Genomic DNA, 23,992 nt, shown 5'->3' with positions numbered 1-23,992 from the left:
CCCAAGGGGGGCATCACCATGAACCTCAGGTGAGCTGAGGGGCCAGTGGAGAGCAGAGGCCCCAGGAATGGGGGTGGGGGGAGCACTACTCCCTGGAGGCCTGTCCAAGTCCCTCTGAAAACTAAGTTGAGTAACTGCTCACCCTGTGGTTGCTTCCCTGACTGACTATTTCACAATCAGGAACTATTTAGAATATAGAGGCAGGAACTATTTAGAATATAGAGGCTGGCTACTGTGTCACAGACTTGCACCCCGTCCTAGGCACTTCCTCTTATATCACACAGCTGGGGCCTCACTCCTCTCACAGAGCAGAGAGTCCGGGTCCTCCGGGCACACACTTGGACACAGCTGGCCACTCAGGCCTCCAGGATGCCCGTCCCTGCCTCCTGGCCCCGCCCTCCTCCTTGCCTGCTGCTGACTCTACTGCTGGGCCTCCCAGGTGAGCACTCCTTGGGGTAGAATATTCTCTACCTGCCCCTGGACTTCTTTTTGCCCCTGAAGTTTCAGGGCCTCCAGGGAAACATGGGTGTGTCACCCAGGGCTGCACACAAGGCCAAGGACAGGGCTTTACCTGAGCACATGAAGTCAGGGATCTGAGTGTTTTCTGCGTGGTACCATCGCCTGCACCTGGTTACCAGAGGCAACAAAACAGATGATACTTGGAGTCTTAAATGCTGAACAGGAGGTAATTCTTAAAATGCCTTTGAACCCAAGAACCTAGTAGGGAAGATAGTCTTTGAACGACTAGTGGGAGAGTTTGATGTATTTCCAAGTCAGGAGGCAGAATCAGTCGGTAAACTAACCAAAATTCGCCTCCCCTGGAAATCATCCATGTCAGATAAAAATATACAATATTCAACAGAATTGCAAATAAGGCACCTCACATGTTTAATTTGAAATGCATACTTATAGAATAGAATTCTCTTGTCTGCCCTTTAAGCCACTTACATCTGACTCTCTAAGGTATTAACCGACATCTTTAAAGAAAAAAGGGAGGGTTAGGGGGCATCCAGAAAGATCTTTTTGGCCCGGATAGGACAAGAGAGCCCTGCATGTCGAGAGGACAAAGGCCACTGCCAGCCCCTCTTTAACAAGGGCAGAGCAAGCGAGATTTCTATGAAAAATTCCTCCTTTTCCCTGTAAATTACTAACATGGGGTCCCCTGAAGCCAACTGCTTCTAGATCCGTCTCCAGAAAAATACTCGCGGGCCGGGGGTGTGAGATCAACACACTCAGTGCCCATGACTGTGCACAGAGGCAGAGAGCGTGTGCACACGTGTGTGTGTGTGTGTCGCCAGGACCCGCTGTGACAGCGCAGGCTCCCCAGCCCTCCAGGCGCCCAGCACCAGGGCACTGCGTGGGTTGCAGGCTTTCAGCCAGGGCGCCCGCAGGAGAAAGGACCTGGTAAGCCTCTGCCCAACTGGCCCGAGAGCGCTGGGAAGATGGAGTGGGGGGTTGCGGAGGAGGAATAAAAGGCTCTTGCCCGGGGCTGGGCAGCGATTGGCCCTGGCTGCGGGAAATGCTCTCCTCCCTGACAAATCTGAGATGGGAGAGGAGAAATGGCCTGTCCTGACTCTTGGATGCAATTCTGTGAAGATGGGAAGCTGACAGTTACAGCAGCAGCTTCCTGACCCTGAGACAGGCCTGAGGCAAAACAAACTGAGGCTGAGGCAAGAACGTGTCCTCAGTGACACCTCTGAGCTGGGTGCTGGGTGAGACCATTAATGCCCTTGGTTACTTCCCTCAGCTGTTTGCACACTTACCTCTGCTCCAAGCATCCTACCTGACATTAGCCCCGCAACAGAGCACTTTACAGCCAGTGAAAGTTATGCCACAAATTATTCATTAACACCGGATGTGCAGCTCAGAGAAAAGAATGTTCCCATTTTAATAAAAAGAGGATTCATTTTCCAAGGAAAATGTTTTAGAAATCGTTATCTCTGATGTAGTTGTGTCTGAAAGACAACAAGTTAATGCCTCCTTATGGCATCTTTTCATTTTCTGTGGATTTTTTCTACAACAAGAATGTAAGGCCTGCTTCAGAGATATTGCGGGCTCAGTTCCAGTCTTCTGTGATAAAATGAGTCCTAATCTTTTTGCTGGTGGAGGGTCTTTTTAAAAGAATTACCTTTATTGTTGAAAGTATTCCAGATGTCCCCTTTGTGTGTGTGAGTGTGTATGTGTGTTTTTCCCCATTGATCTCCTTCACCCATGCCCACCCAGCCCAGGCCCTCACCACTCTATTGCCTGTGTCCATGGTTATGCACAATGCATACAGGTTCCCTGGTGAATCAATGACCTCCCACCCTCCACCCACTGCTTTCCCTGGTGGGGGAGGGTCTTCTTGTTTTCCATTTGTAAAACCGCCAACTCCTGTGAAAGCGCAAATAAAGTGAAGCGCAATAAAGCAAATGGAAATAAAATGAGCAATGCCTGGATCAGCTAAGACTCTGCCACCCTGTTCCATTTCTCTGACAATTCAGAGTGATTCTGGGGAGGAAGAAAGGTAAACATGTATTCTACTAAGCTTTCTTGAACTGGGAGTATGCTCTCTTACTAGGGAAAGTTGTGTTTTTCTTTTTCAAGCTGTTTTATGAAATGAAATTGGATAGTAATAGGCATTTTATTTTTTAGTGAGCACTGAATATTACAGTTTCATTTCCCTTTCTTACCTTTCATGACTTTGTAGCATTTCCCATCAGAACTTCTTCTGGGAAGAAAAACAGTCCCAACATGAAGGATGATGAGGGCTCATAGGAACCGCAGGTGATACTAAGTCCTGTAGGGAAGGACAGGACCTGCCTCTGGGGGTGTGGGATCATCTTGAGATGAAGCATCTGATGTCTAGATGCATCGGGTTTCCTAGGAGCTAACTGCCACGAATAGTGCTCATCTGCTTGGCTCTCTTCAAACGCCCATTCTTTTCCGTCTTCTCCATCCAGAAACAAACATGTTTCTTTATAAACCTGGCCACTTCCAAATTTAATGAGGACATTCAAGCCATTATGATTCAAACCCTAGTCCAGCACCTATGGCTTCTATGAAGCTTTCTTTCAGGGCCCGATGCCCATAGAGCATATGCAGGCGAGTCCATTTGTCCTTGAAGCTTCTGATTGCTTCCCGTTCCTTGTTGGTAAACTTTTCTTTCATACTCAGAAGGCATTCTGAAGTTGAAGCAGGACCTGATTCAATTCCAACTTGTAGCTCAGGTTCAGCAGCAACTACCGCACAGTCACTATAATAAGAGACGTTTAGGATGAAACTAGGTAAGGATTTGATGAGTCTTTTGCAAGAGATAGTTTTCCTTATGCAGTGCTTTGCAAATGAATATTATTCCAAGGGATATTTGGTTTCTCTGCAGCTAACTTCCTCATCAACAGACGACCAGCCATTGCTGCATTAGCGTCCCTGGCAAAGATGAACTCCTCGGGCTGGCTTGATGATACCGCCAGCAGCCAGTCAGCTGAGTTGGGCAGCCAACCTTTGCAGGAAAAGGCCCAGTGCACCCCCTCCAATGCTGGCACCAAGTAGAACCACATGGTGGGGGAAAAACATAAACCCACTCTTTGCTACCTCTCTGTGCCTCAGTTTCCTCATTTGTTATAGGCTCTCACATTACAGGTTGGTTGTGAGGGTTACATGTATGACACATGCAATGTGCTGGGCTCAAGGCCCGCTCAGGGTGTGCACTCGGTCGATGAAAGCTGTTGTTGATAAATACTGACCGAGCCCACAGGCTCCCAGATGGTGAATAAATGCCTGCTCTGTGCTTCCCTCCAGGAGGGGCAGGTGAGGAGCTGCAGGTGATTCAGCCTCAGAAGACAGTGTCCGTCCCAGCCGGAGAGACGGCCACTCTGAGCTGCACCGTGACCTCCCTGACCCCGGTGGGGCCCACACTGTGGTTCAGAGGGACAGGGCCAGGCCGGGAGTTAATCTACAGTCACAAAGGAGGCCACTTCCCCCGAGTAACAAGTGTTGCTGACACCATGAGGAGAGACAACATGGACTTTTCCATCCGCATCAGTAACATCACCCCAGCAGACACAGGGACCTACTACTGTGTGAAGTTCCGGAGAGGAGGTGGTGATGACACGGAGTTCAAGTCTGGAGCAGGCACTCAGCTCAGCGTGAGTGGTGAGTACAGGGAAGATTCTTTGTCCCGCATGTGTCACAACAAGTGAGTGAGAACGACTTCCATCTTTAAGCAACAACTAAGAGTCAGGTCAAGAGGTGGGTGCTTATAGTCCTGCTCTGATTCATGGTCTGATTTCACCCCGTCTGCAGATCAGGGAAGTTGAGGCCTGGAGATGTCATGCTATTTGCTGAGCCACCATGGCTGGTCAGTGGTGGGAAAAGTCTGGAACCCCCGCTTGTCTGGCTCCCCAGTCCTGGCCTTTCAATCCTGACCAGACCCTTGGTGCCAGGGATGAGGAACTGAGAGGCTGAGTGACTTGCCCATCACAAGGCCAGACCTCACCCACCTCCAGGGAGTGGTCCCCTCAATGGGGCCGAAGCTCCTCCTCAGTGACACCCACTGGGCACCTGCTGTGAGCCAGGCTCTGCGCTGGGTGCTGAGGCAGCTGCAGGACAAAGCAGGCAACGGTTCTTCCCCTCGAAGCTTCGTTCTCTTCTCTCCAGTGGGAGAAACTCACTGAGGGCAGGGAGTAGAGCAGGTGCTACTTTATCTCAGCCTCAGAAACATCACAGGAGAAGGAAATCCTGAGAGGCTCAGATTCACTGTTCACTCTGACAGCCCCGCTGGGAGGAGATGCCCAGAAGTGGGCGATCACTGTGGGTCTGCCTGGAAACCCCCTTTTATTCCAGAATCCCAGTCACTGTAACACAGCCTCCAAGCAGAGTTGGGTCGTCTCAGAATGTCCCTCACCCATGGAAGAGGCTCCCCATGTGGGTGGCTTAGGGGTCGTCCCATTGAGGCAACACCGTTTTCATTGAGGGTGTTTTACCAGAGGCCCAGGATACTGAATCCTGGACTGTGAGCAGGCAGGGACCTTCAGACCATCAGGCATGACTCCCCATTTACAGAGGGGCACCTGAGGTCAAAAGGTGAAGGGACTCTGTCCGAAGTCACATGGCCAGTGAGTGAGGAAATTGTTCCAGAACTCTGATTTTAGCGTCTTTTTCCTGCTTCAAAGACAGACACTCTAAAAAAAAAGGATAGACACTCTATCCATCAAAAGCCTGGTGAATGCAGGCACTGAATAAAGCTCATTCCAGCACACCATTGAACAGGGAGCCAGCACCTCTTATGTTCAATGGTACCCAAAGCTTCACATGCCCCTCACACTCAGACTTTGTGGACCAAGGTGATTGGGAACCTCTCCCTGCCTTCAGCCACATGGCCCCAAATCGAGCATCCACATCAGCACCTAGAGCTGCCCCTCCTTCAACAGCTGCCTCCCTCCAGCCTGTGGAGACAGCATCGTTCATTCACTGTCTTCTGTGGATGGATGTGAGTTGTTCCCAGCCTTGGGCTATTCACACAGTGACACTGGGGATACCCTTGTCCATGGGTCACCCTACTCAACAGGGAGGTGCTCACAGGAAGAGGCATTGCTAGGGCACAGGGTGTGTGCATTTTAATTTGTGTTGGTCTTGCCAAATTCCCTCCTAGACATGGTTGCAATGGAGTCACCCCACAGCTCCTGGACACAGGTAGGGAGGGTGGCTTTAACAGTTCCCAGTAGTGTATCCTTGCCTAGGCCATCACAGGTGTAAGTGCCTCCATCATCATTCAGATCTGCTGCCACCTGGTAGAGAGCTCCTGCCCCTTCCCTGAGCTACTAGTCCAGGTAATGCCTGGCTGAACAAGCAGCCGTGGGAGAGGTCACGGTTCATGTCTTCATGGTGTCATTACTCCAACAGCTATGAGGACACTGATGCTCAGAGAGGAAACCTGAACTGACCAGGAAGAGAAAGTAAGATTTAAACCTCAAACAGCATAACTCACAGCCCTGCTCACCAGTCCTACACTATGCTTGTCAAAGTGTGGAGAAAGCTCCAACCCTTTTCTTACATTCATGCATTTTTATGTTCTTCAGAAAAAAATAATTTAAAAAGGGTCCTCAGGGGAGGCAGGTCTAGCTTTCCAACTGAGAGGAGACTGACCCTCAAATGTCCCATGATATGACCTGAAACTATTCCTACAGGACATGGCTCTGCCTGTGGAGGCATCCAGGAGGCCTTTCCCTGCTTTGTGGTGTTTTCCTCACTGAGCAGCCGCAGGAGCAGCCTGGCTCAGTGGCCTGGACAGAGCAGAGAGGGGTCACTGAGCCCCAGCACCACCTTAGGCAGCATCCTTGTCTACAGACTGAGGGTGAGGAGGGGACATTTCCTAGAGGGCCCTGCGGCCCCAGTGAGCAGGAGTTCATAGAGACTCACTGTCAGGAGCCCTTTCTCCCATTTATTCCTTCAGGGCCCCCGGCCTGGGCACTGGAGGGCACTCCTCCCTGGAGCAGGTGGTGGTCAGGGTCAGGCTCCTAAAAGTGGGCACTGGCTCTGCTGATGGATGTGAATACCTGGGAGGCCACAGGAAATACCTCTGGGGACAGGAGTGGCCAAGGGGACAGTCCCTTCATTACTCTCAGTTTAGTTTTCTCATCTCTAAAATGGTGATGATCATGAATGCCTTTTAGGAGAGAGGAAAGGATTTGAGGTGCTCTGTCTGAATCACCCAGCACAGAGTTGCACCCCCAAATCAAGGGGTTATGTCAGTGTCGTGAACCACTTAACTTGGCTGGACCTCAGCTCCTCACTGGCAGAAATTGTGTAGAACAACATAATACTAATAAAATCACTGATTAATCAAATATTGATGATATAATCCAATCTGCCTTTACAGAATGTTTCCAGGTGAGCCTGTTGAGAGAACAGACCCTCACTGAGCCATGGCATTGTCATCCAACAGCTGTGTGCTCCTGGGCAGGTCTCTGTCTCCCGCAGGTCCTCAGTTTCCCCACTTGATGAGGATGATAATCATCGCTCCATTCGCTGGTCTGTAAGGATTGGGGACCAGCTATGATCAGCCAGTGCACAAAAATGAGACTGATCAAGAACTCTGTCCCTGGGCCCAGACTGTGGGAAATCATCTGGAGGGATAAAAGTTGACTTTGAACGCAGGCGTGGAATTGCTAGCCTGCCCTGCCCCTCACTCAGAGTTAACCTCTGGGGACAAGAGGTCCTCCTATGTAAGATGAGGAAAATAACACCCCCACCATTAATAGAAGGATAAAACACAGTAAATGAGAAGGTTTGACAGTGCCACATGCTTGTGGTTAGTGGTGAGAGTCACAATCATGTTCATTGTTCATTATGTTCCTTTTACAGCCAAACCCTCTCCCCCTGTGGTATCGGGCCCCACGGGCAGGTCACCGCCTGGGCAGACAGTGAGCTTCACCTGCCAGTCCCATGGCTTCTCCCCCAGAGACATCACCCTGAAATGGTTCAAGGATGGGAATGAGCTCCCAGCCTCCCAGACCACCATGCACCCAGAAGGAGACAGCCCTTCCTACAGCGTCTCCAGCACAGCCAGGGTGCTGCTGGCCCCGGGGGATGTTCACTCCCAAGTCATCTGCCAGGTGGCCCATGACACCCTAGAGGGGGACCCTCCTCTTCGTGGGACTGCCAACTTGTCTGAGGCCATCCGAGGTAGAGCCCCTCACACCCAGCCCAAGCCACACCTGGCCCCTGTCCTCCCAGCCTGCTCCTCCCCCTAATTTGCTCCGGGCCAGGAATTTAATTCCTGACAATCCTTCCCATCATCACTCACTTGGATTTGCCCATCACTCACCCCTGTCTAATGGCAGCTGGCAGGTGAAAAATCTACAACAGGCCAAGCCATGTGCTTGATCGTTTTATCTGCTTAACCAATAGCAACTCCACTAACTGAGCGCCTACTATAAGCCAAGCTTTTATGTGCTTGGTAATTTCATTTATTTTGCTGAAGTTAGTATGTTCTAACTGCATGCCTGGGGCTGTAGTGATTGATTTCAATCATATGACCCTAATGGCAGTTACCAGTAAGATGAAAACCACAAAAACAAGACAAAAAGCCGGACACCGTCTCTACCCCTCCCCAGAGACAAGGGGTGGGGGTCCACATGGGGAGGTGGAGGTGCTCAGTGATTTCATTCAAATGCAAGTACCCTCAGTGTCTGAGCCCGTCCTTTGTGCGGTGGGGGAGCTAAGTTCTGAAGCCCCCTCTGTGATCTGTCTATTTCTTGAGGTCAGATCTTCTTCCCTTTGCTATTTCAGTTCCGCCCACCTTGGAGGTTACCCAACACACTGTGTCAGAGACCCAGGTGAATGCCATCACCTGCCTGGTGAAGAACTTCTACCCCCGGCGCCTACAGCTGACCTGGCTGGAGAACGGAAACATGTCCAGAACAGAAATGGCCTCGACCCTCGTAGAGAACCAGGATGGGACCTTCAGCTGGAGGAGCTGGATCCTCGTGGATCTGTCTGCCCACAGGGAGGATGCGATGCTCATCTGCCAGGTGGAGCACGATGGGCAGCCAGCGCTCACCACAAACCTCACCCTGATGGCCTCTGCTCACCAGAAGGACAAGGACAAAGGTAAAATCTAGGGAGAGGCCTCCACTCTAACTGATCCAGCTCTATTTAAATTTTATCTTTAATTTTAATATTATAAGTACTAATTCATGCACTAGAGCAGGGGTGGGCAAACTTTCTGACTCGAGGGCCACAATGGGTTCTTAAACTGGACCGGAGGGCCAGAACAAAAGCATGGATGGAGTGTTTGTGTAAATTAATATAAATTCAAAGTAAACATCATTACATAAAAGGGTACGGTCTTTTTTTTTTTTAGTTTTATTCATTTCAAACGGGCTGGATCTGGCCCGCGGGCCGTAGTTTGCCCACGGCTGCACTAGAGGCTAGGTGGACTAATTTGTGCATGGTTGAGGTCCGGCCAGCCTGCCCCAATCAGGGCCAATTGGGCAGGCTGGCGGGGGGTGGGGGGGAGTGAAATGCCGGAGGTTTGCTGGCCAGCCCCAGCCCTGATCGGGGTGGGGGGGCCAAGTGGGGGTGGGGCTGGCTGGGGGAGGGGCCGAGTGCTGTTGGCCGGCTGGCCCGCCCCCTGGTTGAACTCCCGCCCAAGGGAACAATTTTCATATTAGCCTCTTATTATATAGGATAATCTAGAAATCTATCCATAGAAAGTAGAATTTTGAAGTGACAGTTATGTTGACATTTTCACATTTTCTCTTCAAGTAATACTGAGAGCCAGTTCTGTGTAGGGTTTACTTTGCATTTTGTATTTGGTTCTGAAAGGCCATATTTGGAGACAAGTAGCTGTCCTGCTACCATTGTCTCGGCAGCCAGAAGGGGACTGAAGATTGTTGAGTTCTTTGGCCCATAAGTCCCAGGGTCCCCTATCTCCACATCAGGGTCCTACCCTTGCTGAGCAGGCCCATTGATGTGGAGAATTCAACCTCCTCTGTAGCTCTGCTGCTCTGAGAATTGTGTCCTTGGTCCAAATCACAGCTTTTTTAGCCACCTGACTCCAGAAGGGAAAAAATCTGCAATGCTAGCAAAATCTCTTGTGGCTCACACGTAACCGTTAGCTTGTAATTAATCAGTCTTAGCTTTTCATTGTCTTCCTCCAAAGGATTGAAGCCCCAGCAGGAACCATCCAATACCATAGTCCTTATAATTACCATTTCCCAACTCATTTTCAAATGCCTGATGCCCAGGTATCCCCTCCTTTGGTTACAGCATCCCAGTACACCAACAGTGAAAATTTAAACAATTGCTCCAATACAGCCAGCAGGGCCGACTTCTACTCCAAGTCCAGCCAGTACTAGGACCTTTTGACCAGCTAGCTGATGAGTGATCTAATTTCTAAATTGCATTTTAGTTTGCTCTCCAGAAAACTCCCAAACTCCATAGGCCCATTTCCCTGGGGAGCAAACTCTAAATGGCTATAAGAGTGTGGGAAGCTTATTGTGGGCAGCTGTCAGGACCCACATGCCTGAGGCAGTGAAGGAGCAGGACTGGCAGAGGGAGCTGCTGAACTACAAGGCAGCACCAGACTGGGCCACTCTACAGAGAACTGGACAGATAACAGTTTCTGAGAACTGTGTAAATGGAGGGAAGAAGGCTATGTCTTTATTTTATTTTATAAATATATACATATTCTTTTAAAATATATTTTATTGATTTTTTACAGAGAGGAAGGGAGAGGGATAGAGAGTTAGAAACATTGATGAGACAGAAACATCCATCAGCTGCCTCCTGCTCACCCCGTACTGGAGATGTGCCCTAAACCAAGGTACATGCCCTTGACTGGGAATCGAACCTGGGACCCTTCAGTCCGCAGGCCAACGCTCTATCCACTGAGCCAGACCAGTTAGGGCAAATATATACATATTCTTATTGATTTCAGAGAGGGAGAAGGAGAGATATAAACATCAATGATGAGAGAGAATCATTGATTGGCTACCTCCTGTATGCCCCACACTGGGGATCAAGCCCACAACCCAGGATGTGTCCTAACTGGGAATCAAACCATGACCTGCTGGCTCATAGTTTGACCCTCAACCACTGAGCCACACCAGCCAGGCTATGCTGTGTCTCTATGCTCCCAGTCCAGCCAGTATTTTGATACAGGGTGCCCTCTGGGAAGGGATGCAAACTTTGCAATTAAGCTCTCTTCAACTGAGGGGAAGTCCCAGTAAGCCTCTCAGTTGAGAATTGCCATTCTCCATCATATGATGAAAAATGGTGAGATCTTCAGTCCTACCTTAAAGATTATTTTAATTACAGTAAATCATTTAATTTTTTATTTAAACAAATACTGCTTATTGTAAATCTGCAAAAAATACAAAAGTGTGCTTTCCCAGGTTCAACTTTCTGTGTCCAATTGAAAGATTCAGCTGACATTGACCCTGGGGTCAAGGTGGGCTGAATGTTTTTTGAGCTCCTCCCAAGACCCCTTTCCTTGAATCACAGGGTGTTTTCCAGAAAGCAGGTGTCATGAGCTCCCCCTCAATTCCTGAGAACATGGGGTGGACCCAGACCTGTCCATGTTGCCAAGCAGAGCAGCACCACAACTCTCACTGAAATCTGTCCTCACTCTACTCAAATGCTCTGTTGACATTTGTTCCTGTAACACTGAGAAGGTGGACTTGTCCTCATTCAAAAGACAAGGTCTTAGGGTCATCCTATGGGACAACAGTGATGTATTTTTTCTAGGCTTTAATTCCATTAATCTGTGACTCTCCATAAATTCCCTGAGCCTCAGCTTTCTCATCAGAATGAGGATAATACTACCTGCCCCATTGGGTGTGAAGACCAAGTCAGTTCATCAGGTGCCGCACTTACCTGTTCTTTGGAATACATATTCCATCCATCCCTTCCCTCGAGGAAGACAACCCTGGCAAGCTAAGTAGACTTTGATTGAGGATGAAGCCCATTACTCTGATTTCTGCCTTGAGCCTGAGACCAGATCAGCATTCAAAAGCTATTTCAGAGTATTGATGGGCACAAGTAGCATCACATAAAGTGGAGGACCCTGGGAATGGTTTCCTCTAATGCAGCAGTTCTCAACCTATGGGTCACGACCCCTTTGGGGGTCGAACGACCCTTTCACAGAGGTCACCTAAATACATCCTGCATATCAGATATTTACATTACAATTCATAACAGTAGCAAAATTACAGTTATGAAGTAGCAACGAAAATAATTTTATGGTTGGGGGTCACCACCACATGAGGAACTGTATTAAAGGGTTGCAGCATTAGGGAGGTTGAGACCACTGCTCTAATGGTTCCTCCTGTCCCTGGATTTGCAGGCCCAGTACTATCTACTCAATTCCTCGTAGCTGTCCTCCTAGGCCTCAAGGTGCTGCTGGTGATTGGTGTCTCTGCCATCTATGTCCACAGGAAGTGGAGAGCCTGACAGTAAGTTGTTGGGCAGGGAAGGAAGGCTAATGTCTGTCCCAAAAGGGGCAAGGTTAACAAGAGAGGCCATCCCACAAGGTCAGGGTCCAAGAAGAGTTAGAAGAAGGTGACACACCTCTATCAATAACCTCGGGAGTTTTAAGGATCCCTCTAAGAGATTCCTACTTCCTAGGAATTATGTGGGGTCCTGTAAGAGGTGAACTGTATAAAGGATTTCAAAGGATATCCACAATGCTTTAGGGTTTCTGTGGAGGAACTGGGCAGAGGGAACTGATTGAGGGACAGCTAAGTGGGTAGTTCCCTTGGAGACAATCACCAGATTATTTGATTGCTGATGCTCCTTGTGGCAAAGAGAATCCACAGTTTAGTGTATTATTGAGAACTCCTGAATCGGCTGCTCTGATCCTGTGTGACAGAGTGGAAGGGATGAGGAAGGAGGATCAGGACCTGGGGAGAAAGGCTGAGGAGGCAGAGTCCTCTGCCAGGTGCTACATGTTCTCTCATGACAGGAATGTCAAGAGGAGGGCAGTCCAGGACATTGGAGAGATACAGTAAACATTTCCTGAATGATGAGCAGATAGTTAAACATGAACACGCTTCCCACAGCTCATTCCTTCTTCTCCTGCTACATGCCACCCTCAATCTCTGCAGTCTCCTTCCTTCTATGAGAGACTCAGCCTAAGAAAAAAGTTGACTAGAAACTTTCACAGACTCTGCTCCAAACGCCTCTCCCCAAACTGGATCTGCTCCCCACAGGCTCCTCCTGCTGTTCCTTCTCACAGTTCTTGATGCCACCAGAGCTGGGTCTTCATACATGCTCCTCTCAGAAACACAAGCGGGCCCTAGCTAGTTTGGCTCAGTGGATAGAGCATCGGCCTGCGGACTGAAGGGTCCCGGGTTCAATTCCGGTCAATGGCACATGCCTAGGTTGTAGGCTCGATCCCCAGTAGGGGGGTGCAAGAGGCAGCTGATCCAATTATTCTCAGCATTGATGTTTCTCTCTCTCTCTCTCCCTCTCCCTTCCTCTCTGAAATCAATAATAAATAAAAAAAGACACACAGAATCCCAAATTACAGCTGCTCTGTTATCCCATACACATGACTTGAATGTGATAAGGAGGAGGAAATGAGCTTCTGGGAATTGAGGGTATAGAATGCACTGTGACATTAAGTGCAATCAGACCTTTAGTGATAACCATCGACCTAAGAGCCAGAGGAAGAGAAAGCAATACTATGACTAAGTTGTGCAAGTTAATGCAGTGAGATAGCCATGTTGATTTTGGCATTGACTTGATAATGGATATGTCTTTTCAAAAATCTTTTTAGTTGCTGTTTAAGGATATTATGAAGCTGAGGATCAGCAATTTCAAGTAAGTTGAGAATTCCTCAATTATTTCCACTGGGAGTTGGGGCAAGAGGCAGCCCTGTGTTCTGGCTGTATGAGTCTGAGGTGCAGTTGATCTTGTTGAGTTGGAAGGGGCTGAGGCAAGAGGATCTCGATTCAAACACCACAGATTCATATTTTTCTTCCCTAGTTTTTTATTTATACTAGAGGCCCAGGGAGGGGTTCTTCAGCCCAGCCTGTGCCCTCTCACAGTCTGGGACTCCTCGGGGGATGTCCAACTAATGGCTTAGGCCACCTCAGACATCCTTAGCACTGCCATGGAGGCGGGAGAGGCTCCCGCCACCACCACTGCCACCACCACTGTGCTGGCCAGCCAGGAGCCAGCTTCTGGCTGAGTGGCACTCCCCCTCTGGAAGCGCACTGACCACCAGGGGGCAGCTCCTGAATTGAGCGTCTGCTCCCTGGTAGTCAGTGCACATCATAGCAACTAGTTGTTCCACCATTGGGGTCAATTTGCATATTACCCTTTTATTATATAGGATTTTCTTAAATACATGGTTTTCCCTTTTAGGATTATTTCTAGAGATTTTAAGTGCTTTTTCAACATAGAGAGTCAATTAATATATCTTAAATGAATGAAAGAATTCTTTTCTTCGTATTTTCTGGAATTAAAATATCATTTCTTGGGTAAAATGACATTTACAGTATCTGGAAATTCATTTGAAATTATTTTTCTTTGGAAAAATAAAGTATACAATTATTTTTTAAAAAGTTGTTGAGCCCTAACCGGTTTGGCTCAGTGGATAGAGCATCAGCCTGCAGACTCAAGGGTCCCAGGTTTGATTCCAGTCAAGGACATGTACCTTGGTTGCAGGCACATCCCCAGTAGGGAATGGGCAGGAGGCAGCTGATCAATGTCTCTCTCTCTCATCGATGTTTCTAACTCTCTATCCCTCTCCCTTCCTCTCTGTAAAAAATCAATAAAATATATATTTTTTAAAAAAAGTTGTTGACCTACAATGCCTTAAGTGTAGGAATCTCTGGACCACAGGACCCATTGAAGACCACACAATCTTGTAATCCATCAGACACTGAGTTGGGATGTGTTCAAAGTTCTGTAGAGAAGTCAAAGCAGAGAAGTTCCCCTCTGAGGTCTTGTAGACAGAGAGACATGGGTTCAGATAACAGAAAACATATACCAGCTATGGACCTTGGGCAACTCACTAACACTCTCTGAGCCAATTTCCTCCTCTGTAAAATGGGAATCATGCTACCCCAAAGAATTGTGGGGCTTTAGAGAGAGCAGTTTATAAGCGTACACAGGGTCTGGAACAAGACTGTATGTGATACAGACCCTTTCTTCCTTTGCTCATTGAGGAACTTTCACCCTCTGTGTTTTCCATCACGGTGAAGTAATTACATTGAAAGCTCTTCAAGGGGCCTGGCTGCCTGAACATGTTCTCAGACTTTTCTCAGTAAAAGTTCCCCACTTGTAGACTGGCATCTGAATCCAAGAATCTCTTTAAAGACAGCAAAATCAACATTTGCTTCAAAGTTGGGGATATGCTTGCTAGCATGAGGGGAAGCTGGAACAAACCCTAATGTAATTGAAACCTGGCCCTGATACTAAAATCAAACCCTAATTTATTTATTTATTTATTTTTACCTTTCAGGACATAACAGCAAGCCTCTTCACAGACCTCCAGAGACACAAGACCAAGCCATATCAGACTGATATTAAAGGCACAGGCAGGTCCAAAAAGCAGACAAATGAAATCCAACTATCTTTTAAAATTCATTTGGGTAAGTTAATAAAACATGTGAAGCCAATTATACTTCTTTGTAATATAAACTAGTTTAAGGAAGAAAAAGACAGTCCCTTATTAAACTAATAAAAATGTAAATAGAAGTAAAAAGAAAGGAGAAGGCAAGTGACTAAGAACATGACTTTTACTAATATTTTATTTTTAGGGCCCATACTCTGGGCCTGAAGCTTCTTGGTTTTCATGTTGTACAGGCACAATCAGTGGGTCCAACACACTCATCAGGCTAATGTTTCCCTCAGATGCCTCCTCACACCAGAACTACCCAAAGCATCCTTTTCCTGGTGTATCTTTGTGTCTTTTTCACCCTCTATTCTGTCTTTCACATTTGTTCAGCCGTTTTCAATAATCCCAGTTGGTAACTAGTGAACACCTCTAATAATCATGGCTGTTTCCCAACTGTCAGGCCCAGGTTTGCACAGATAAGGAATACAAAATGCCCCTGCAATTATCACAAAAATGTAAATCCTAGATTTTCACAACATTCATACATCTCTCAGGAACCTGAGCACTATGTTAAGGCAGTCACATCATAGCTCAGTAGTGCAACCAAGATACAATGAACTTTGCCCCAGTAATAAAAAAAATGTTAAAATGCCTGTGAAATAAATTTCATTTATTATGCAAATACGTATATAATCTAAATTTTCTTAATACTTACAGTAGAGAAGTTCAAAGTCTTTGCTACATAAAAGAATATGACCTAAAACAATATAAAGAATATGGAGTAGTATTTGAGTGTGTAACTTTATAAATGAACATATTAAGTGCACACATACTCTAAACAAAGCACTGGGGGGGAAAAGAGCATTGCAAACACACTGTATTGCCACTGCTCAAAATACACATTATAAGCATTCAAAGAATGATGAAATGAATTTATATATAAACCACAGTAATACTTTTCTTTCAAAAAGTCACAAATAACTATTGTAATAAAAAAGGATGCAGTGGATTTGTCCTAAAATTCATCCCCTTGGTATTTTGATTCATACTAGAAAGTCATGTAGCTTTCCTTAATGGATTCACTAAAATAAGTATTCTGATTTAATGTCATATTTGAAAACTGTTATTGACTTAATACTTTCTACTGTGAATTCTCTGATATTTTACATTTAATTTTGATTAAAGTCACTTTCAAATACAAATTCTGTGGGATTTTCTGAAATACGATTTGGGGGAAAGGTTTTTCATCATTTTTCACAAAGGTAGAATTTCTCTCCAGTATGCATTGTCTGATATTCAGAAAGGCTTTAGGTCCAGGTAAAGGGTTTGCATATTCTTTAACATTTTAAGTTTTTCTCCAGTATGAACACTCATATGGCAGTTAAGATGTAAATGGTAAAAACAGTCTTTGCTGAACTTTTTACATTTGCATGGCTTCTCTGCACTAGGAAACCTCTAAAGTACATTGAGGCTTGAGCAATGATCAAAAGTTTTGCCACATTGTTTATATTTTTATTCTTTTAATAAATTATGTGATATTGACTAAGGTTTCAACACTGGGTAAAGGCATTATCACAAGCTCTACACTTCTAAGGCTTCTCTTTGGTACAAATCCTTTAATATTTAGTGAGGTTTGTGCAATGGTTGGAGGTTTTCCCATATTTATATTTATGTTGCTTCTATTCACTGTGGATTCCTTAGTATTGAGTAACGCTATACCGAGGTTAAAGACGTTGTCACACTTTATCTAAAAATATGTTCCTATTGATGTTAGGGACAGAGGAGAAGGGAGAGAAAGAAACATCAATGATGAGAATCACTGACTGGCTACCTTCTGCATACCCCCTAATAGGGATAGAGCCTGAACCCGGGCATGTACCCTGACCAGGAATTTAACCATGACCTCCTTGGTTCGTAGGTCCATGCTCAACCACTAAGCCACACTGCTAGGCTTTGTCACTCTTCACATTTGTAAAGCTTCTCTCAGGAATGCATTCTCATATATTTGGTAAGGTCTAATCAATGTATATGGGCCTTGCCACATTCTTAATGTTCGTAAGCCTTCTCTCTAGTATGACTCCTCCAATGGCTAGAAAGGTTTGAACATAATTTATAGGCTTTGCCACATTCTCTACATTTATCAGGGTTTCTGTTCTACATGAATTCTCTGATGTTTAGAAAGGGCTGAATACCAACTAAAGGCTTTGCCACATTCTCTACATTTATAAGGCTTCTCTCCAGAATGAATATTCTGATGTTGAGTAAGAAGTGACCCCTGGGTAAAGCCTTTGCCACACTCTCTACATTTATAGGGCTTCTCTCCAGAATGAATTCTCTGATGTTTAGTAAGCTGTGAGCCCTGGGTAAAGGCTTTACCACATTCTCTACATGTATAAGGCTTCTCTCCAGAATGAATCCTTTGATGCTGAGTAAGATTTGAGTTCCGCATAAAGGTTTTGCCACATTCTCTACATTTATAAGGCTTCTCTCCAGTATGAATTTTCTGATGATCGGTAAGGTTTGAACACTGACTAAAAGCTTTGCCACATTCTCTACATTTATAAGGCTTCTCTCCAGAATGAATAATCTGATGTCGAGTAAGATGTGAGCTCTGGATAAAAGTTTTGCCACATTCTTTGCATTTATAAGGCTTCTTCCCAGAATGAATGATCTCATGTCGAGTAAGATGTGCACTCTGGATAAAAGCTTTGCCACATTCTCTACATTTATAAGGCTTCTCTCCAGAATGAATGATCTGATGTCGAGTAAGATGTGACCTCTCGATAAAAGCTTTGCCACAGTCTCTACATTTATAAGGCTTCTCTCCAGAATGAATGATCTGATGTCGAGTAAGACGTGAGCTCTGGATAAAAGCTTTGCCACATTCTCTACATTTATAAGGCTTCTCTCCTGTATGCATTCGCTGATGATGGGTAAGTGTTGAATACCGGCTATAGACTTTGCCACATTCTCTACATTGATTAGGTTTTTCTCCAGTATGAATTGTATGATGTTTCATAAGGCATGAACACTTCTTAAAGGCTTTGCCACATTCTTTACATTTACAAGGCTTCCCTCCAATATAAATTCTTTTATGTCTAGTAAAGCCTGAATAACTTTTAAAGGCTTTCCCACATTCTCTACATTTATAAGGCTTTATTTCTGTATGAATTCTCTGATGATGGGTAAGGGTTGAACACCACCTAAAGGCTTTCCCACATTCTCTACATTTATAAGGCTGCACTCCAGTATGCACTGTCTGATGTTGAGTAAGATGTGAGCCCTGAGTAAAGGCTTTGCCACATTCTCTACATTTATAAGGCTTCTCTCCAGAATGAATTTTCTTATGTTGAGTAAGATTTGAGCTCGAGGTAAAGGCTTTACCACATTCTCTACATTTATAAGGCTTCTCTCCAGAATGAATTCTCTGATGTTTTGTAAGATTTGAACTCTGGTTAAAGGTTTTCCCACAATCTCTACATTCATAAGGCTTCTCTCCAGTATGAATTCTCTGATGATGGGTAAGAGTTGAACACTGGCTAAAGGCTTTGCCACATTCTCTGCATTTATAAGACGTCTCTTCAGAATGAATTCTCTGATGTTTTGTAAGGCTTGAACACTTGTTAAAGGCTTTCCCACATTCTTTACATTTATAAGGTTTCTCTCCATGATGAATTCTCTGATGTCGAATAAGGCTTGAATAAGAGTTGAAGGCTTTGTGACATTCTCTACATTTATAAGGCTTCTCTCCACTATGAATTCTCTGATGTAAAACAATATGTGCATGCCACTTAAAGGCTTTATCACATTCTTTGCATTTGTAAGGCTTCTCTGCAGTATGGATTTCCTTATGTATATTTAACTTAGAAGACTGACTAAACACTTTCACATAGTGATTACACTGGAAAGACTTCTCCTCAATATGAGTATTTTTATGTTCAGTAAGCTTTGATGATTGGTTGAAAGACCTGGCACATTCACTAAGTCTTTCTGTCTTCTCTACAGTATGAATACTCTGAGGTATAAAAATATTTGAGCTTTTGTCAAAGACTTTCGGACATTTATCATTATTCTGTGAAAGCTGAGTTCTCTGACGGTTATTAGAATTTAACCTTTGGTTAATGTGTTTCTGAGATTCATTGCATTGGTGACGTCTCTCTTCATTATATGTACTCTGATAATGATTTAAGAGTGAAAAAGTTTTAGTTAGGGCTCTAGTATCATTGCACATGTACAGTTTTTTCCAATTACCTATTCTGATACTATGACAGCTATATATATATCCTCGCACATTTTTGGAAATTAAAGACTCTGGAAAAATAAATATTTCCCCATGAAAGAATAATACAAAATTGCTTAAGGGATTTACAAATTCATTTATAACTTGTATCTTCATTTTTAAAATATCTCATTTTTAGAAATATTTGACTGTTTAATCAAATGCTACATTAAATCATTCAAAAATTATTTGCATAATGGACTATGTGACTTCTCTGTAATTACAAATTTTACTTCAGAGAATATGTATTCATCTATTTATTTTAATTCTCATATGAGGACATGTTTATTGATTTTTAGAGAGAAAGAAAAATCGATGTGAAAGAGAAACATTGATCGATTGCCTCCTGCCTGCACCTAGACCAGCAACTGAACCCTAAACCTACATGTGTCCTGACCAGAATAGAACCCACAACATTTCACAATATAGGGTGACACTGCAACCAACTGAGACACAGCAGCCAGAGCAGAGGATATGTACTTTTAGAAACATTTCTTTAATCTTTATGTTCAGAAACACATTGTTCTGCCAATGAAACTGATATCAAGTAGAAATTTTCAAAATGTTTAAATCCTTAATCTCTTTAGGCAACAAGGATTTTATTAAGGGTAACTGTCCCACTTTGGCCACATCCATCATGACTAACAAGCTTTTTTCTCTTCATATTCCCCTGCATATTACAAAACTTTCATTCAGTGTAAATTATCAATGCCACATCAGTGATATCTTACCTGTAGCATTTTCTGGAATGACACTTCTACACCTGACTTTGGCAACAAATCCTGAATAACCTGAGAAGACATAGCTGAAATATAACAAATTAATTATAAAATACACTCAGGTAAATATTCTTTAAATTTTAATGTACAGAATTAATACCTGCAAGAAGACTTCAGTGAGACTGAAGAACAGGAAGCACAAAAACTTTCTTCCTCCATGGAGATGCTAACTTACCAACAATTACTAACCCAATTATCTCCTAAAGTACTTCAGAAGCCACTTCAAAGACCACAATATCCACCAGAAAGCATAAAATAAAAATATTATAACAAAGAGGGGGGAAAGTTACCTACACTTACCCACAATAACTACTCACCCTTTCTGACACACTACAAAATACCTGTGAAATAACTCCCAATTCTCAGTTTCTCCCAGAAGAGAAATAAATGAGTGTACTGGGTTTCCATTTGTCTGGATTTTTTGTAAATGCCTGAGGGATTTTTTTCATTTTTGAATAAAACAGATTTCTATAGAAATGAAATATAATGAGCATACATTGTGGTGGACTACTAAGTAAAAAAGTTAGTAATTGTTCAAGCACCAGAAATACTGCAATGCCGAAGAAAGACATCAGGAGTGGGAAGATATCATGAGCTCTAAATAAAAGCAAAATATGTTTTAAACTGGGAAGTTACACAAAATCCACACAGGCTTCTGGTCAAGATGGTAGTATAGGTAATTATAGCATTGGCAACCTCCCACAACCACACAAAAAATACAACTAAACTACAGGAAAACCATCATTCAAAACTGCCTGAAATCTAGCTGAATGAAGTTCTACACGTAAGGACATAAAGAAGAAGGCTTATCCAGACTGGTAGGAGGTGCAACGTCACAGAATGGACTGCGCTCAGGTGCTGGATTAAAATCACCAGCTATATGTTTCTATCTCTCTCCTTCTCCCTTCCTCTCTGAAATAAATAAAAATATATTTTTAAAAAATAAAAATCACCAGCAATATATCAGCGCAGAAGTCACATCTGAGGAGGGAAAGGTCCCAGCCCCACAGAAGGCCTGCCAGCCCAGGGTTGCAATGCCAAGAAGAGATGTCCCCATTACTCTGGCTGTAAAAACTAGCAGGGATTGTGCCTGAGTGAAACAGAGAGCTGATGGAGTCCTAGGCAGTTCCTTTAAAGATTCATGCTCTGACTTACTCATATTCATGCCCTGTGAGCTCCAGCACTGTGGTAGCAGCTCGAATGGCACCAGGGACATACAGGTTGGAACTCAAGTCTCTGGTATAAAGACAAGAGCTACAGAAGGTGCTTTCTCCCAGGCATAAGTCTTGGTACAAGCCTTTGCTCCTTTTCTGAGCCCTTCACCCACAGAGCTGGCAAACAAGAGCCATAGCTACGTCTCCATCAACCTGGCTCACACTTTTCAACCCACCCTGAAGATTTCCTGAGACCCACCCATCAACGTCTGGGACCACCAAAGCTGTTTCCAGTGGCTTTTCCATACAAACAGCCCGAATTGCCTTATGCTTCAGTCTTTACAACAATTTCTCAAACAAGCAGGATCTGGCCCCAGTGTACCACATAACTCTTGCTAAGTAGCCCCAGCATGGAAACTATGGAATGTCTAATTACTGGGGTGTACACCTGAAATGAATATAATATATTGGCAACTACAATTGAAACAGTAAAAAAGGAGTTATACACACACACATACGCACACACGCACACACACACTGATTACACTTTCTAGAATAGGTTTGACAGGCAATGAACAATCTATCACAGCTGATTGTTATTTGTTTTCTCCTGTACAAAGCAAGTTCATAAAGAATGGGATGGCAGCTGTTTCTAATGACCTGGAATAGTAACAAAAGATCACAAGGTTTAGGAAGAAACAGAAAAACAATCCAACCAGAGGAACAACATAAATCTCCATAAATTGGCCCTAAGTTAATGAACATCTGTTAATTACCTAACAAAGCTGTGAAAACAAACACATCTAAAGAGGCTCAACTGGAAAATATAGCAAAAAAATAAATAAAAAATATATTACCATCAAAACTATGCATGACCAAAATAAAAATACAAACAGACGAAAAGTATAAAAAAACAACCAAACAGATATTGGGAGCTGAAGAATATAGTTAGTACCTGAATTAAAATATACAATAGAAACATCAGAAACAGGCTTCATCAAGCAAAAGGAAGAATAAGACAACTTGGACACTGATCCACAGTGTTCCTGGGACGTGGGAACCAAATTCCAGTATCTCAACCACTTCCCTCCCAAATTACTTACATGGGGCAGAAAACAGAACTTTAAACATAGTTTAACGTAAAATTCCTCAGCAACATGCACAGACTTCCCCAGGTTCACCAAGAAATGCAAGAGCAGCCAGGGCATGCCACCCTCACACTGTTAGGGCAGGTCTTTGGCTCTCACTGTAAATGCGAAGGAAGATCACAGGAGCACAAGGAGAACCCTTACATGATGCCAGAGAGTAAGTGTTGAAGAGGCTCTGTCCCTTGGAGACAGAAACAGAAATAAACCTGACCCTCTCCAAAATCATTTCTATTGCAGCAGATCTTTCCAAACCATATTATATCTGACTTCCTCCATAACCTTGGCCTCTCACTTGGGTCATCCACTTCCTTGATTCCCACCTACCTGGCTGGCTGGATATTGTCTTTTTCCTCTTCAACTCCCAGGGCCCCTTCATGTGCTCCAAAAAGGTGACCAGGTCTGGCTTAGACGCACCTGTTTATTAGAAAGGGGAACATGAGTTCAATGGAGATTCTCCAATTTACAATCTAGTACTGTGCTCACATGAGAAAATAGGACATTGTAGAATATCAGAATATTCTAGAAAATTATTTCCCAAAATAGTGTTTTCTGAAAGCACCTTTACTATAACTCGAGACAACATTTAAATTTTTTGATCCTGTCGCAAGAATCAAGTCAAAGGTTTGAAATACAAAGAAGCAAAAATCACCCGACCGGAAAAACAAAAAGAAAAAAGAATCCAAGAATATGAAGATAGTGTAAGGAGCCTCTTGGACAACTTCAAGCGTACCAACATCCGAATTACAGGGGTGCCAGAAGAAGAGAGAGAGCAAGATATTGAAAACCTATTTGAAGAAATAATGACAGAAAACTTCCCCTACTTGGTGAAAGAAATAGACTTACAAGTCCAGGAAGCACAGTGAACCCCAAACAAAAGGAATCCAAAGAGGACCACACCAAGACACATCATAATTAAAATGCCAAGAGCAAAAGACAAAGAGAAAATCTTAAAAGCAGCAAGAGAAAGAAACTCAGTTACCTACAAGGGAGTACCCATACGACTGTCAGCAGATTTCTCAACAGAAACTATGCAGGCTAGAAGGGAGTGGCAAGAAATATTCAAAGTGATGAATACCAAGAACCTACAACCAAGATTACTTTATCCAGCAAAGCTATCATTCAGAATTGAAGGTCAGATAAAGAGCTTCACAGATAAGAAAAAGCTAAAGGAGTTCATCACCACCAAACCAGCATTATATGAAATGCTGAAAGGTATCCTTTAAGAAGAGGAAGAAGAAGAAAAAGGTAAAGATACAAATTATGAACAACAAATACACATCTATCAACAAGTGAATCTAAAAATCAAGTGAATAAATAATGTGATGAACAGAATAAACTGGGTGATTATAATAGAATCAGGGGCATAGAAAGGGAGTGGACTGACTGTTCTCGGGGGGGGGGGTACGGAAGGGGTGTGGGGAGTGCGGGAAGAGACTGGACAAAAATCGTACACCTATGGATGAGGACAGTGGGGGGGGATAAGGGCAGAGGGTGGGGTTGGAACCGGGTGGAGGGGAGCTATGGGGGGAAAAAAGAGGAACAACTGTAATAATCTGAACAATAAAGATTTAATTAAGAAA

At 44.3% G+C, this 23,992-nt stretch overlaps 2 protein-coding genes and 1 pseudogene across 11 annotated transcripts in view; 1 reads left to right on the top strand and 2 right to left on the bottom strand.

Moving 5' to 3' along the window:
* The window catches only part of LOC118663085 (zinc finger protein 420-like), a 45,092-nt gene that overhangs the window by 5,713 nt on the left and 15,387 nt on the right, over positions 1-23,992 (bottom strand). The window contains exons 4-7 of one of the 7 annotated variants that reach the window (XM_036322425.1): positions 22,737-22,826; positions 20,063-20,136; positions 15,768-15,809; positions 14,193-14,398 (exon numbers count right to left, since the gene is read on the bottom strand). In XM_036322425.1, coding sequence (XP_036178318.1) covers positions 14,261-14,398; positions 15,768-15,809; positions 20,063-20,136; positions 22,737-22,826 — 344 coding nt within the window. In that variant the 3' untranslated portion in view covers positions 14,193-14,260. Of the gene's footprint in view, positions 1-14,192; positions 14,399-15,678; positions 15,810-16,441; positions 19,227-20,062; positions 20,137-22,736; positions 22,827-23,992 lie in introns of those variants that run through there. The other 6 variants (XM_036322428.1, XM_036322427.1, XM_036322426.1 and 3 more) reach the window with 6 other exon arrangements.
* LOC118663090 (signal-regulatory protein beta-1-like) lies at positions 299-15,087 on the top strand. Of its 4 annotated transcripts, none has more exons than XM_036322438.1 (5): positions 300-439; positions 3,781-4,134; positions 7,345-7,665; positions 8,272-8,592; positions 11,831-11,939. In XM_036322438.1, the coding sequence occupies exons 1-5, from the start codon at positions 370-372 to the stop codon at positions 11,935-11,937; spliced, it is 1,173 nt and encodes a 390-aa protein (XP_036178331.1). In that variant the 5' UTR covers positions 300-369; the 3' UTR covers positions 11,938-11,939. The 4 variants fall into 4 exon arrangements, with proteins under 4 accessions (XP_036178334.1, XP_036178331.1, XP_036178332.1 ...); XM_036322439.1 differs by lacking the exon at positions 11,831-11,939 and adding an exon at positions 14,957-15,087 and having other exon boundaries at positions 301-439; XM_036322440.1 differs by lacking the exon at positions 11,831-11,939 and adding an exon at positions 13,265-13,290 and having other exon boundaries at positions 302-439.
* LOC118663093 lies at positions 2,497-3,784 on the bottom strand (annotated as a pseudogene).

Source organism: Myotis myotis, unplaced genomic scaffold (assembly GCF_014108235.1).
Source record: "Myotis myotis isolate mMyoMyo1 unplaced genomic scaffold, mMyoMyo1.p scaffold_m19_p_9, whole genome shotgun sequence".
NCBI classification, from domain to species: Eukaryota; Metazoa; Chordata; class Mammalia; order Chiroptera; family Vespertilionidae; genus Myotis; species Myotis myotis.
This window is presented reverse-complemented; position numbering and strand designations above follow the sequence as displayed.